General features: G+C 27.3%; 1 protein-coding gene across 1 annotated transcript in view; it reads right to left on the bottom strand.

The window, feature by feature from the left end:
- Positions 1 to 525: 525 nt before the first annotated feature.
- LOC105626928 (furin-like protease 1) overlaps positions 526 to 14,205 on the bottom strand; it is a 39,128-nt gene continuing 25,448 nt past the window's right edge. The window contains exon 10 of the mRNA XM_012208220.1: positions 526 to 968. Coding sequence (XP_012063610.1) covers positions 526 to 968 — 443 coding nt within the window. The remainder of the gene's footprint in view (positions 969 to 14,205) is intronic.

The following is a 14,205-nucleotide window of genomic DNA, read 5'->3' as shown; positions in this document are numbered from 1 at the left end:
ATGCAATATATAATAAACATAACTTTATAATACTTACACACGTTTTTGAAAATTCTTATCTCACTTCTTACGATTTATTAAATTACTAGATGCCTTTTTTAAACAACCTCAGAATATTTTCTGAACATTTCTATTTTCAGAGAATATTCTCAAAATGTATTCACTATTAAATTACTTTTAAATATTTAATATTTATTTAGTTTTTAACTAAAAACACCATTAAAACAAAAATCATTTAATAAAAAATATTCTCACGATATGATTATTCAAAATATTATTAGAATATTCTCGAGCTATTCTCTCTGTCTCTCTTTACAATGAAATTATTTTAGAAATATTTTCTACGAAAATAAAAATATATTTTTTCTATGAAAATATTTCCAAAAATATCTCCAAAATATTATATTATATTCAATATTTTAATACAAGGTATCATTTCCTAACATTTTTGAAAGATATGGAATACAATTTTCAAAATGCTCTAAAAAACATTTTCTTTCAAGAATATTTTCCATCGTCATAGACTCATTCGCTTTCATAGACATAAGTATTGTCCAATTCTGCATCCGTATGAATTTCACCATTACTGGAATAAGATACTTTGCTATATTTATGGACGGATTTTCGTTTACGGATGTACCAGGTAAACACAAAGTAAATAATAATAGCAATCATTAAGCCCAAATTGACTAAAAATGCCATAGTTAATCTGTGGAACCACACTGTAGATTGCATTTTCCAGGAAATGCTACTCAGCACGCACAATGACTTTCCGTTGTTCCACGTAAACATCGAATCTGCGTGACAGGTGATGCAATCCGCGTCACTAGGTCCTTTGCAAGATAGGCACGAGTAATGGCATACGGTACAGAAAGCACCGGAATCGTTGTCACTTTGGACTTCGTAAGTTCCAGATGGACACTGTTCCAAGCAGTTGCCATTGTTGTGATTCCAACCCGATTTGCACACTGAAAAATTAGATACACTATTGACGTTCTTCATTTTCGTTTAATTGAAGTTGTAATGTGAACTTGTAATGTGTTGTTGCTGTCGCTGTTGCTTATTGCAGTGTGACGTATTGTTACAGCTGATTGACACGTCAATGTGACGAATGTTACAAAAAATAATTCATGTTGATTAAATTTAGATAATCTTTAGATTAAATTTAGATTGAATCTTTCTCGTAAAAAATAGATTAATAGAAATGATAATTAAGTATAACAATAAAATTATTTAAACAAATAATAAAAATAGTATTATTTAAACAAATTTGTCTGTAATGCCATTCAATCGTTTGGATGGTTAATCACACAATATATAATTAGGTGTATTTGTAATATTCAATATGAATGAATTATATATTTAAAAATTATATATTTATTATAATTATATTTATTATAATTATATTTAAAAAATAAATGTTTATGTAATGAAATATATTAAGATTAAGTAAACCACTGTTATAATTATTTCATTAATATATAGTTTAGGCTTTGACGAACATTGAAATCCTCGACATTAAAATCTGTAAAACTAATATTTAAATTTTATTGCTAGTTATAAATCTTTATAACTAGTTTTGATATTGAACTTATAAATAATAGATATTAAATTATAAATTTAATATCTGTTATTGTAATATAAATTCTAAATATGAAATGTTATTGCCCAAACAACATAAGTCTAAAATTATGACATGAGACATCTTTTAGACGCAAAAAACTTACTCTTATGATCTGATTTTAGAAACTTTTTGTTGTAAATGAAGAAAACCATGTCTTATAAAAATCGATTGGATAGCTATGTGTAAATTTTACATAGAATTGATTTTACGAATAATGTTTTCTATGTATGTACATCTGAAACATTTAATATGAATTTATCAATTAGGCTTTAGATTTTTTTGGATAATTGATTAATTAAATATATTAGAAATATATGTTCATTGATAGGCACAAATTATTTAAAATAATCGATTTGTGCTGTCGATTCGCCCAGGCCTAAAATTATATATCTGTAATTCTTAAAAATACGTATTAATTAAAAAGTATATAACTAAAAAATAATATTAATCTGTTCATACTAAAAGAAATTCAAAAAAATGATCTTCGAAATATACATATATATTATATAAATACATGCACAAAATATTTTGAGAGTAACATTACTCTCAAAATATTGCGAAGCATGCGAAAGCATATATATGCCATGCTATATTCCATTTATAAATTTTACAAAAACAAATAATATTTATCGGAATACAGTACTTAAAATAGTAACAAATAAAATGCACATATATTATAAATACTATTTTACTGCACTTGCATTGTGTATTGCATTCATACTTCATATATGTATTGCATTTAAATTTCATAACTCATATAGACATGACAAGTCTGTGGAGTTTACAAGATTTGTTATCTATAAATAAAATACATTAGTTTAATCTTCATTCATGCATTATGTACACTTTCATAACGAAATAAATTACTTTACATAACACACACTAATTTCTACAAAATAAAGTACAAGATGAATGACAATTGACAATATGTGTCATTGTTATTATATGTACTATATGTATACTATATCTATATTAAAGTTTTTACAATGGCATCTTTAATATTGTTGTTTTTTTGTATATACACAGTTTGCGTAATAAAAAATAAAGTAAATGTATAAAAAAGGAGAACCGTGAAATTTTTTTTATATTATGTTAACCTCTCTTTTATATATTAATTGCAGATAAAAAGGGATAAAATACAGAAAAATATATTGTATTGTTTCCGTTCAGAAGCATAATATATCATACAATATAAAAAATAATACAGCGACATATATTAACATTTAATACATACTTATTTCTTTATTAACGATTGAATCATACTCCATTACTATACTTTTATAAAATTTATAAAATGAAAATGAAATGTATAAAAATATGACGATGAAAAATTTTGACATTTTGTTAATATTATTATTAATATTTATTACATAATAATATTAATTATAATATATGACATTATTTTGATAACTTAATAATATAATTATTTATTATCTAACGATAATAATTGTACTAATTAATACTAATTATAGTATAATATTGGTCTTTATAGCAAATTAATAAATGTGAAAATTTTTTACATTAAGAATGTAAACAAAGGAGATATGCATAGACAAAAGCAGTTGGTTCCGAAATGAGAAAATAGAAGCTATCTCTCATCAAAGTACATGAAACCCAAGGGAATATATTTATTTCTCAGAAGCTTTAAAATGAATTATATAGCACTTCTCTTAATAAACTAAGTGGCAACCATAAAATTCTATTAATTAAATTCATATTAGGTAATATGATTTTACTTACCAAGATTGTAAATTATTAATCATTTATATAATGTGTCATGAAAAATATGAAAACTGCACAAAAATACGAAATGTTCCTAAAAAGTAATGCAATTACAAATCCAATTTTCTTTTTTCTCTCTCTCATAGAAGAATCAATTTCATTTTTTGTTATTAACTGGCTTTCTAATTAACTTTTGAACTTTTGCAAAGTAAAAACTTATTAAAAATTTTAATAACTTATTATTAAATTTTAAATAATTCGAGTTACTAGAATTTCTTTAGCTACTAACATTAATAATTTATTAATGACGCATAGTATTAAAAGTTTAATTAAAAAAAAAGAAATTATATACATAAGAAAAATCGAAATATAAATCTTTTTCGGAAGTCTTAAAAAACAAGATATAAAATTAGACTATAACGGGAAAAATTAATTTCGATCCTTAGGTAACCAAGTACTTTTGAGATTAATAAATCACGCAATAGAGGATTAAAATAGGATATTATATAGAAAGAAGAAAGAAGTAAGACTCACCGTGCTGGTGAAGCGATCAGGGATAAGGCTGTTTTTTTTTGTATTTATGTGCGGTTGTGGAGATGTGGATGTGGTTGGTGATGGTGATGATTGGTAGTTGGTTGCTGGTCTGAGAAAGTCCGCGTCCGGCACTCGTCCCCATGGAGAGTCCAAGTACCTAAATACGTTTTCTGAACCTGCTATAGGATAAAGGGATAAAAGGCAACGTTCGCGTGACAACTTCGAAACGGTTCATATCTCAACAAATAATTTAATCTTTATACGTGTAACGCTCGCCGAAAAAATCTTTCTCGCTTTTCAGATTATATTATTCATATAGGATATTTGAGAACCAGGAATTTTAGGAAACAATTTGGAGAACACTTTATTCACGTATCGACATGTAACTTTCTGTGATTTAAAATGACGGAATTAGAAAGAAAAGAGATAATATTCAGTGTTCTGTTTCGAATTAATAAGATAAAATTAAAAACATTAATTTAATAGCCGTAAGTTCTCAGATTGGAATTGATATCAAGAAAATATAAATCTATTTCTACTAACAAAATGTGACAAATGGGAGTTTGTAAAAGCAAGTCCACGCGTTTTCTATATATTCTAATAGAATTATTAATTGAAGTATAGTTATTAAATAATGCGTAAGAAAGTAAGAATATTGAAATGGATAGTAGATATTTGAATTATCTTCGAATGGCTCAATTAAATTGACTGATAAATTCTTATTAATGTACTGGACATCAGGATTATCTGGCTGGGATGTGTTCGCACTGATTAATCAAATCCCTAAAAGTTATTGCCGCGCGGTGGATTAATCGTTCCTGTCCTAGAGGATCGCGATAAAGGATAATTGTACCAGGTCCACGAGCCACAAGCTCACACGTTTCTCTAATGTGTCGTCTTCCAACGTTCTCTACGTCCGTTTCGATCAAGATAGAATGAATAGATGGTTCAATAAGAAAAGTATAAAAAGTGCATCATTAATTAAATTGCAAGATAGAATCACGTTTTCAGAAAATAAAATAGTTTTCAATAAAAATTATATGACTTACATATCGTGAATAAAAAAGTAACATAAAATCTTTGTTGAAATGTAAAGAAGAATAGTATCATTTAATTATTTGTCTTTTCAACACATAAAGTATTGGAACACAATATATAGTTCAACAGATTGGAAAAAGTGTGTCATGGTAAGAAAACTTCAATGATCGTGAATCATCTTAATATTATCAATTTTAAAGAGAGGAAAGACTAGAGAGCTCCTATAAATTTTATTTCTCCGTCATGCAAATATATTTGAACTGGGAATAGGAGTAAATTAGAAGACGCACTGAAATTGCCAATAAAATATACTTCAAATCACATTGCACAAATGCATGCATATAAGCGATAACGACATTTCAAATGAAATATCGTGTCATGCTGTTTCAAAAGCCATTTATTTTGACTAAACTTACTAAGTAAAAAATAAGTTAGAAGTTCAGTATTCAATGTGCATCAATATGCAGAATTTCGTGTAGAATTATTAATATTGCTGTATGATATATTATCAGTATTTTTCAAATCTATATATGTATCTTATGTATTTCATACATAATTAAAACATTTATAACCTAATTAAAAGATTTCTCTCTTATATCACATATAATGATATATATGATATAATGTTAGATTGTTTACTGAATTATTAAATTATTCATGAAAATACATAAGAAGCATTTTCATACACACAGAAATTAAATTTTATACTGATATTCACTTCTTTGTTTATTTGTTTTGACGTCTATTATTCACTCATTTCTTCAAGTTTTTTTCCGTTGTCTTAATACCTTTTTTCTTATAAAAGAATATGCCAATTACAGATTGGAGTGCATGCACATCGAACGATATGATTAAGGTTAATGTACATTCAAAGGAAATCATTGGTTATGCATTGTTATCTTTGATAAATTGAATATTCGTCTGAATTTATTTTGTAATCAAACAATGCTCAATTACTTGACCTTAATGAGAAATAAAATGTCTTTATAACCAGCGTTTTCCAGTAACTTTAACGCAGTTTGTCCTTTATAAACGCAATTTACAACATTTAATAACTTTAATTAAAATACTTATTAAGTTTCTAATTTCACGATGTCTTTGAAAAAAACTTCATCAAAGAAATATTAATAATCTACGATACAGAAAATTCTTATATCGATAACGTAAGTGCATCGTGTTTGATTATAAATTCTGCTTATATAATAATTCAAAGTAGTTATCAAAAACAATCTTTTTATAATATTTTTAATAGCTTGCAGTAATATTAAATTTTGTAATAGCAATGTTAAAATCAAAAACAGTCAATAATATATGAATTGTAAGAAAAATAACACAAAAAAATCACAGAGAATATTAATATTTTAAAATGACTAAAAAAAAAAACAATTTATTTAATTCTGTATTATCTCAATGTTCTCAAAATTCATATAGATATCTATAATTATTCAAAATTACAGGAGTAATTTTGAATAATTATAGAATAAATTTACAGGACATGATGATTATGAGAATTGAATGATAGCACAAAAAATTTAATCGAATGGTAAAATCATTACGAGAAAATTATGGCAACCATACAGACGAATTTATCACATAGCTTTATTTAAGAAATTAAGGCATGCTTTAATTGGCACATACCTGCATACGTCCTCGTATAATCAGGATTAGAACATCAAGCAATGTTAGAAAGCGTGTTAATTGGCTCGCGAGTTGCAGATTAGTAAACTGATGGCGAACAATAGGATTGGAGTATGAATCATATTAAAAAAGAAAAGGATAAGCGGATAAAGGAGTCGAATCACATTCATACTAAATAGTTGCATTGACCACATAAATAAATTATTATTTAATTTGTCAATTAAATGTCATAATTTAATATCATAATTAAATATCATGCGTTTAGCAGTTTAATTCTTCGGCGATTGTAATTCTAAATTATTATTGTACTCAATTTTCATATTTACTGTTGAGCGTAAATTTCTAATACGAATACGATCGACTCTTCGATCCAACTAAACCGCCTTACAACATCATCGGATTAATCCGCGGATTAATAATGTCCAAATCATTATTCAGGAGATTCTCCTCTTTTAATTCGTTCATGATATACAAATTCCAATGTCGCATATAATGACTCGTAGTAGTTCTGCCATTGCTTATACAATATATTATGTATATGTGTACATAAATGTGTGTAGCAGACACTCGCGCCCCGCACGACTCGCGCCTTTTTCCGCATCCTTTCCTTGCAGATTTCGCTGTCGGAAATTGACCGAATCCGACGGAATCTACAACGATATCTTTCAATGGCGAATCGTAGCAAAGAGAGGAGTAAAGTCAAGGAGGAAAGGAACGAAAGGGACGAGCGCGCGAGCGTGCAACGTGGGCGTGAATTGCGCGAACCGCACCTCACGATCTTCTCATCTTCTCGGAAACGTTATAACTTAAGATATGTCGCCTCTCCAAGCAAGATACATTTTACAATACATACAAACATTTACAATAGATACATTAACAATATGGCAGACAATCGCGGCGGGACAGTATCCGACTCGGCTATGTATTTTAGATCCGATTAAACAGATCTTAGAATAATAATGTAAATGATTATTATAGTGCTGTCGGATATATATATCTACAAAATGATTATGCACATTCTTTATTGTGTATTGCACAGTAATTCTTCATGTACAAATATTAAAGCTAGATGAGTATTGAAAAAAGATGATATCCTATAAAACTTTGGATAAGCTGCAGGTGCAATTCTTTTGGAGAAAGTGTTTTGTTTCATCAATTTGTGCAATTTGTTCGTAAATACATCATTTTCATTTATGAATTAATATACTTTCATACAAAACTTTTTAAGTACAAAACTATAATATAGTGAGGACGTCTATATTTGTAAGACTTATGTAAGAGACAAATAATATCTTTATTTTAAAATATAAATAAATATTGTAAAATAGTATTGAAAGTGTTATAAAAAAAGAGAATGAGATTATAAAAAACCAAGTAATTATTCTTTTACAGAGCAGATTCGGTGAATATAATGAGATTTAACGTAAAATGTAACTCGAGCGAAATTTGCAAATATTCGTTGGATTCGCTGAGAATTCTCCAGATTTTTCCAATCGTGAGAATTCGATTTAGGCATTTTCGAGTCGATGTTCACATAACGATTTTGTGAGGGATACACTCTGTGTCGTGTGTGATGTGAATTATTGTCGCGAGTGAACTACGTGTGATCGATACACAGTATCGAATGTTAAACGTCGACTGATCCTTAATTGTTCATCTGAATAAAATGACCAAATTTAATTTGGAAAAATCGAATTTCTCCCAATGTAAATTTCCAGCTCGGTTACATTCGACAAGATAAATCAAGTACAAAGTGCGTTCATGTGAAATTCGTGAAATGTGGATAAAAAACCAAAGCAAAAACAATTTTAATATCACCTCTCTCTCTCTCTCGTTTGATAAAATTGATTGTTCGTATAAATATACTTATTAAATCGAAATTATTGTGACAAAGATATACTATATATACATAAATATATATATGTAATATATATATATATATATATATATATATATATATAAATATATAGTTTCTATCTCTGCCAGTTTTTTCATCTATTTTTTTATACGATTTGTTAAATGCTACAATAAATGTGCAATGAATGTCATTATTCGCGAGATAAATTCCGAAATAAAACTGTTGCAATGAAAATTCTTCGCTCTTATTGCCGAAAGATTGTCCCGAAGCGATGTCGCTGGTATTGTACATCTCGGAAGATACGTCACATCTGAACGAATCAAAATACATCCAAAGTTCCTTGTACTACTTGTAGTATCCACGTTTATATCAGTTTTTTTTTGTTTTCTCGGAGACCAACATCCCCTCCACACTGATTAATATAATTGACTCTTATTCTTAGAACTGAAATTCGCTATACATATAGATAATCGATCTGTGTACTTTCGTTTTTTATAACTTCATTTTTTCTCTCACATTCTCATTTGCTGCATCTCATTCTTTCTCTTTTATCATGTACACACACACACACACACACACACACACACATATACACTCACACAAACATACATTCTTATTCGCCTTCTTGCACTTTTTCGATATTTGTATATCTTTTCTGCTCTCTTAGGGGATCTCATTCTAGAGTATGTAATAAAATTATTTCTCTCTTTCTTTCTTTCTATTTTTCTCTCGTGATCTAGAACGAGCTCGCCAACTTTTGGTACAACTTTCGCCTATTCTTTGAATATTAGCGAAACGAGATTCCGCAGGGCGAAAAAGATTTGTCATAAAACTCGTGAAAAGTCATCGGTCCCTTCAATCGATTCGCTCGTTCCTATTTTGAGCCTTCTAATCCTACTATGGGATAACTTCGTTATGCCAGTCTCCCTGATGGATGTCATACCCTGAAATCAGGGATTAATTAAAGAATCACGGTTAAAGCACCTTTCCTCAAGCCACGGATATAAGTCCCGCGGAAAAAAAAATTACGCAGCATTACATAATAATTCTTCTTGCTCGCGAAGAAGTGCGAAGAAGTGCGTTTGACGAGATTCTCGAAGAGTTATTATATTGAATTCGAATTCTCATTTTTCGCTGTATTTAGAGTTAAATCCAATTCGATAATGAGTTATGTTATTTTTTTTTAATATAAAAATCAAATCTGGTCTTTTAATACGAGATGAAATCCAAATTTAACATCACATTTCTGATAAAAACATGAATTTAAAATTGAATGAATAATTCCTAATATGAGCAGTCAATAATATATTGAAATTATAGATTTTCCAATGTTTTCTTCTCTTAAAAGTTTTATTATATATTTATAATTATAATAAAAATCTTTAGATTGATAAAAAAAGAAGAAAATTTTGGAAAATTTAACTTCAAAATATTAATTATGACTGTTCATTGTAATATATTAGAAATTAAATGATATTAGAAAATGTATATATTATAGATATAAATATATATATATATATATTTCTTGTTATATTCTATTTTCATTTAAAACCAATTTTCTATAATTTTTTTCAAATTAGTTACGAAAATTGAATTACAGATGATTTAAGATTTAAATCATCTTAACTTGTGACGATTTTTTTCTTGCTAAATAATTATTTCTATCAACGAGAATTACGTCATACATTTTTTAATGTCTAATTCACAATTTCGATCCGTAATATTGCCACATTTTTTTTTATTATTTTATTTATATTAAATTTTTATTTATGAGCACTGTAACTTCAAATTTTTGTTTTCCAATAGCTAGCATTATACGAATATCCTCATACTTGAAGAATTTGATAAATAAAGAACGAAAGAAAGCAGCGATAACATCATGAGTTAATGATCAACCTGGATGAACCATGCAAAATGAGCGAACTATACAAACTCACTTTGGTTCAAATATCAATAGATAAATGATACCAATTAGATGCACAGCGCAAAGAATATATCTATGAGATATGGAAGCGTATTTTTTCTTAATTACATATTCATTTTATCTATCAGGACATATAAGTACAATTTAATTGGAGATTATGAAAAATTTCTTCACAAATATCGATGAAGACAATATGAATCTTGCGTCGCCGTGTAAAGAGAATTAATTATAACATTATTATGATAATCACTTCGAACACAAATTAAAATGTATATTATAATATATCATCTCAAAAGTTTAGTGAAAAAGTGTTTACTTAATCTTTCATTCGGAAAACGAAGATTATTTATCTAAGTACGTTTATAAGTATAAATATTTACTAATTTGCACTTAAATTTGCTAATTAAATGTTTGTTAAATATGAGATACCCCAATGATAGTAATATTTTTTTTACTGACGCCTCTTGTTTAGATAATTTATGGAGCACAAGATGGTTTATAGAAAATATATTTTAAAATAAATTACAATCATTTTTATTTTCCTTCCGATTTATTTAATTATATATTTTATTTTGTAAGAATTTGTTATAAGAAATAATTTTTTTCTCTTACTTTTGTGAGTAGTCATTGATTTCAATAGAATTGTAACTCAGAGAAAATCCAATTTTATTTCATTTAAAAACAAAAAATTTTCTCATAAATCATCCTGTATAACGTTTCATAAATAATTAAATCTCAGGATATATGATAACTAAGAGACAAAACATATATATATATATATATATATATATAAGCGTACAATAATTTCAGAGAACAGCACCTATTTGCAATTTGATTGAAATGATATGTGCAACATGTTCGAGGACGATAATAATTACGGCACCAACGATTAATACGCACCATCCGCTTACATTGATATGAAATGTAATAATATAATCACAATGAGTAAACTAACATAGTTGCTATATATGTTATCGATACGAACGATATAATAATAGTAATAAAAATTCTTTTGTTATTCAATATGCATTCGTACTCGCTCTTTGACTGCCTATTCTCTAAAAAAATATATAATATCATGACTAACAAAGGGATCAAGAGCCGAGTCGATCTTATGCGTATGTGGAGGAACATTCATCGATATTAAAATAAAACAATAGAGATATCACGGAGAAATATTAAATCTGTTTTTTTTACATTTTAGTAAAAAATTAACTTTCTCATAATTCTTGTAAGAAAATTCTGTAACTATTATTCACATTAATTAAGTAAAAGTTATTGGAAAAAAATTTCCTTTCTTCCATATTAGCACATATACATATAAATAAAATAAAAGAAAGTATGTCTACAAATCCTCAATATCAAATACTTTTCCGAAATCAAAGACATTCAGATGGGAAACAACAAAAACAATTGAAAAAATTGAATGTAAGAGAATAGGGAAGAGCAGAGGAAGTTCATTACTTATCACATATCAATCTATATATTTACAATGTTAATTACAACAAATAAACAATAGGAATGGAAACAAAGAAAAGAAATAATAGGAGCAGATAGTGTAGAATTTGTAGCCTGTTTTTCAGGGAGAAGTTTAAAATAAAAGATAGTGTAGGAAAAAGCATGCAAAGATGCGATGAATGAACATACTAGGTGGTGTATATTGACTTACTATATTGAATATTTGGAAATCGAATTACAATATCATGCATGTGTATATGTATATAATTTATAAAAGTCGAGAATCCTCGATCGAGAAATCGGCTTCATTATCAATTTTCTTATGCGAATAAATTCTTAGAAAATTATTTGAAAAAAGATAAATATGTTTTAAGATAAATAATGAGAAAAAATTCTACTTCTTCGTCTATTACGTAATATTTAATTAAGTCACGTGTTTTTCACGAATATGTTCTGTTATATCTTTTAAAGGATATAATTTAAAAAGATATTCAATTATATTTAATTTAAAATTTAATAATAGATGTAATTTGACATTGAAAGAAAATTCTTGTCGCTCAAAGCTGCGAAAGAAAAATTAATTTTTGAGATTATGAACACATTTCAATAAAGCCAACTAATCTTATGGTGATAGCCGACTACATTTCGCAATTAATCTGCGAATATGACAGGGATTACTATGCAAGTATTTCCCTTATCAGATTTTGCTCGTAGGTCATTAAAATTATTCCCTCGCATTTTGCAAAATGCTGACCGAACTACTCTTTTGATCAGAAATGAAATTCAAGGAATCTTCGTCTGTAAATCAACGCGCCTTTGAATTTCCATCCCACTTCAATCTATCCCTCTTTCGCTGCTTCAAACGATATCAGAATTGCTCTTTTCCTTTCAATGTACTTCGTGATATACCGTTTTTCTTCCGATTTATATTGAAAATGAATTTTGACTGAAGAGAATTTTCGTGAATGTCAAAGACCTGTTAAAAGATCTAATTTGTCATAGAAATTGATTACTTTAAAAAATAAACAAGTCAATATTTTTGTACATAACAATATTGTGATTGTAGAAAAATTAATTTTTTATATAAAACTAAATTTTAGTTTTGTTCAGTAAATTGAAATTTAAATATCATGTACAAAAAAAAACATATAATAAAATCACAATTGAAAAAGATACAGAGAAATTAAATATGTATACTTTCAGTATACTTTCTATGCAAATTTCAAATTTTTACACCAATTGCATAATATAAAGAGAAACTCCTAAAAATTGTATCGATAATGAACATGATTTTTCATTCTCCCACTATAAGATTTGGATTTTTTTTATGTCGATCGCAGGCAAAAGTCCTATTCTGTATAAATAAATGAATACTATAACTGAAAAAAAGGATAAAGAAAAACTAATTTTACTTGCGTCTTTCAATATCGATGGAAATGATCGAAATATTAAATATCTTTTCCGTTCACATCGAAAAATATCAGAATTCGCCCTTAGTGCTTCTTTCATTTTGTAAGAAATGAGAATTTAGTTGCTAATATAACCTGATTGTGAAGTACTCAATCTGATATTCTTTCTGATCTCATCCGCAGCTTTAAAATCGACTTGGACTTTTCTTTTAATAATGTGAGAATTTCGCTTTACTTTTCCGCTACGAACAACGATGTTCGATAAAAGAAATATTGAGGTCGAGTAACAAAAATAAATCAAATATCGTAACGATTTAATAGTGTGAGATGCACGGTAACATATTTTAAAAATACATCAAAAAATATGTCAGTGAAGAGTCGTATCTAAATTTTAAATCACTGGTACTATAAAATATATGGTATTTATTTTTTTAAGATTGAAAATGTAATATTCTTGCTTATGTAATTAAAAAAATATTTACATGCTACTAAATCTTTGAACATAACAAATACTTTTGTTATTAATTATGCCACCATACATATTTCAAATCATACTATAATAATTACATTTTAATGTATTATTATTTCATTATTATTATTTTATAGATATATAAATAAAATAATAAAATACTATTTTATTTTTATTCAGTATATTAATAATATATAAATTTATATGACAAGTACTAATTTCAAAGTTGAATGTATTTGAAGCAGATGCTTGACCGATTTTTTCGTCTCTTGACCGAGATAGTTGTCAGAACCAGGAATTGATATATTCAAGCATACATTTTTTTTCCTCGTGATTGCATTCGATAGCCATCCATTAGAACATCAGTGCATCTCGAAAAATCACAAATGTTTCATTCGCAGGACGTTGCTTGGAAAGCGACGTTTAGTATTGTGACTGTAACGTCAATTTAATTTCCGCAGCCATTCAATATTCCCTTTTTCATATGATTGTTCAACTTTTCGGTGATGCATCAGTTTCTAAAGTACTGAT

The sequence above is a fragment of the Atta cephalotes genome (genome assembly GCF_000143395.1).
Source record: "Atta cephalotes unplaced genomic scaffold scaffold00007, whole genome shotgun sequence".
NCBI classification, from domain to species: domain Eukaryota; kingdom Metazoa; phylum Arthropoda; class Insecta; order Hymenoptera; family Formicidae; genus Atta; species Atta cephalotes.
This window is presented reverse-complemented; position numbering and strand designations above follow the sequence as displayed.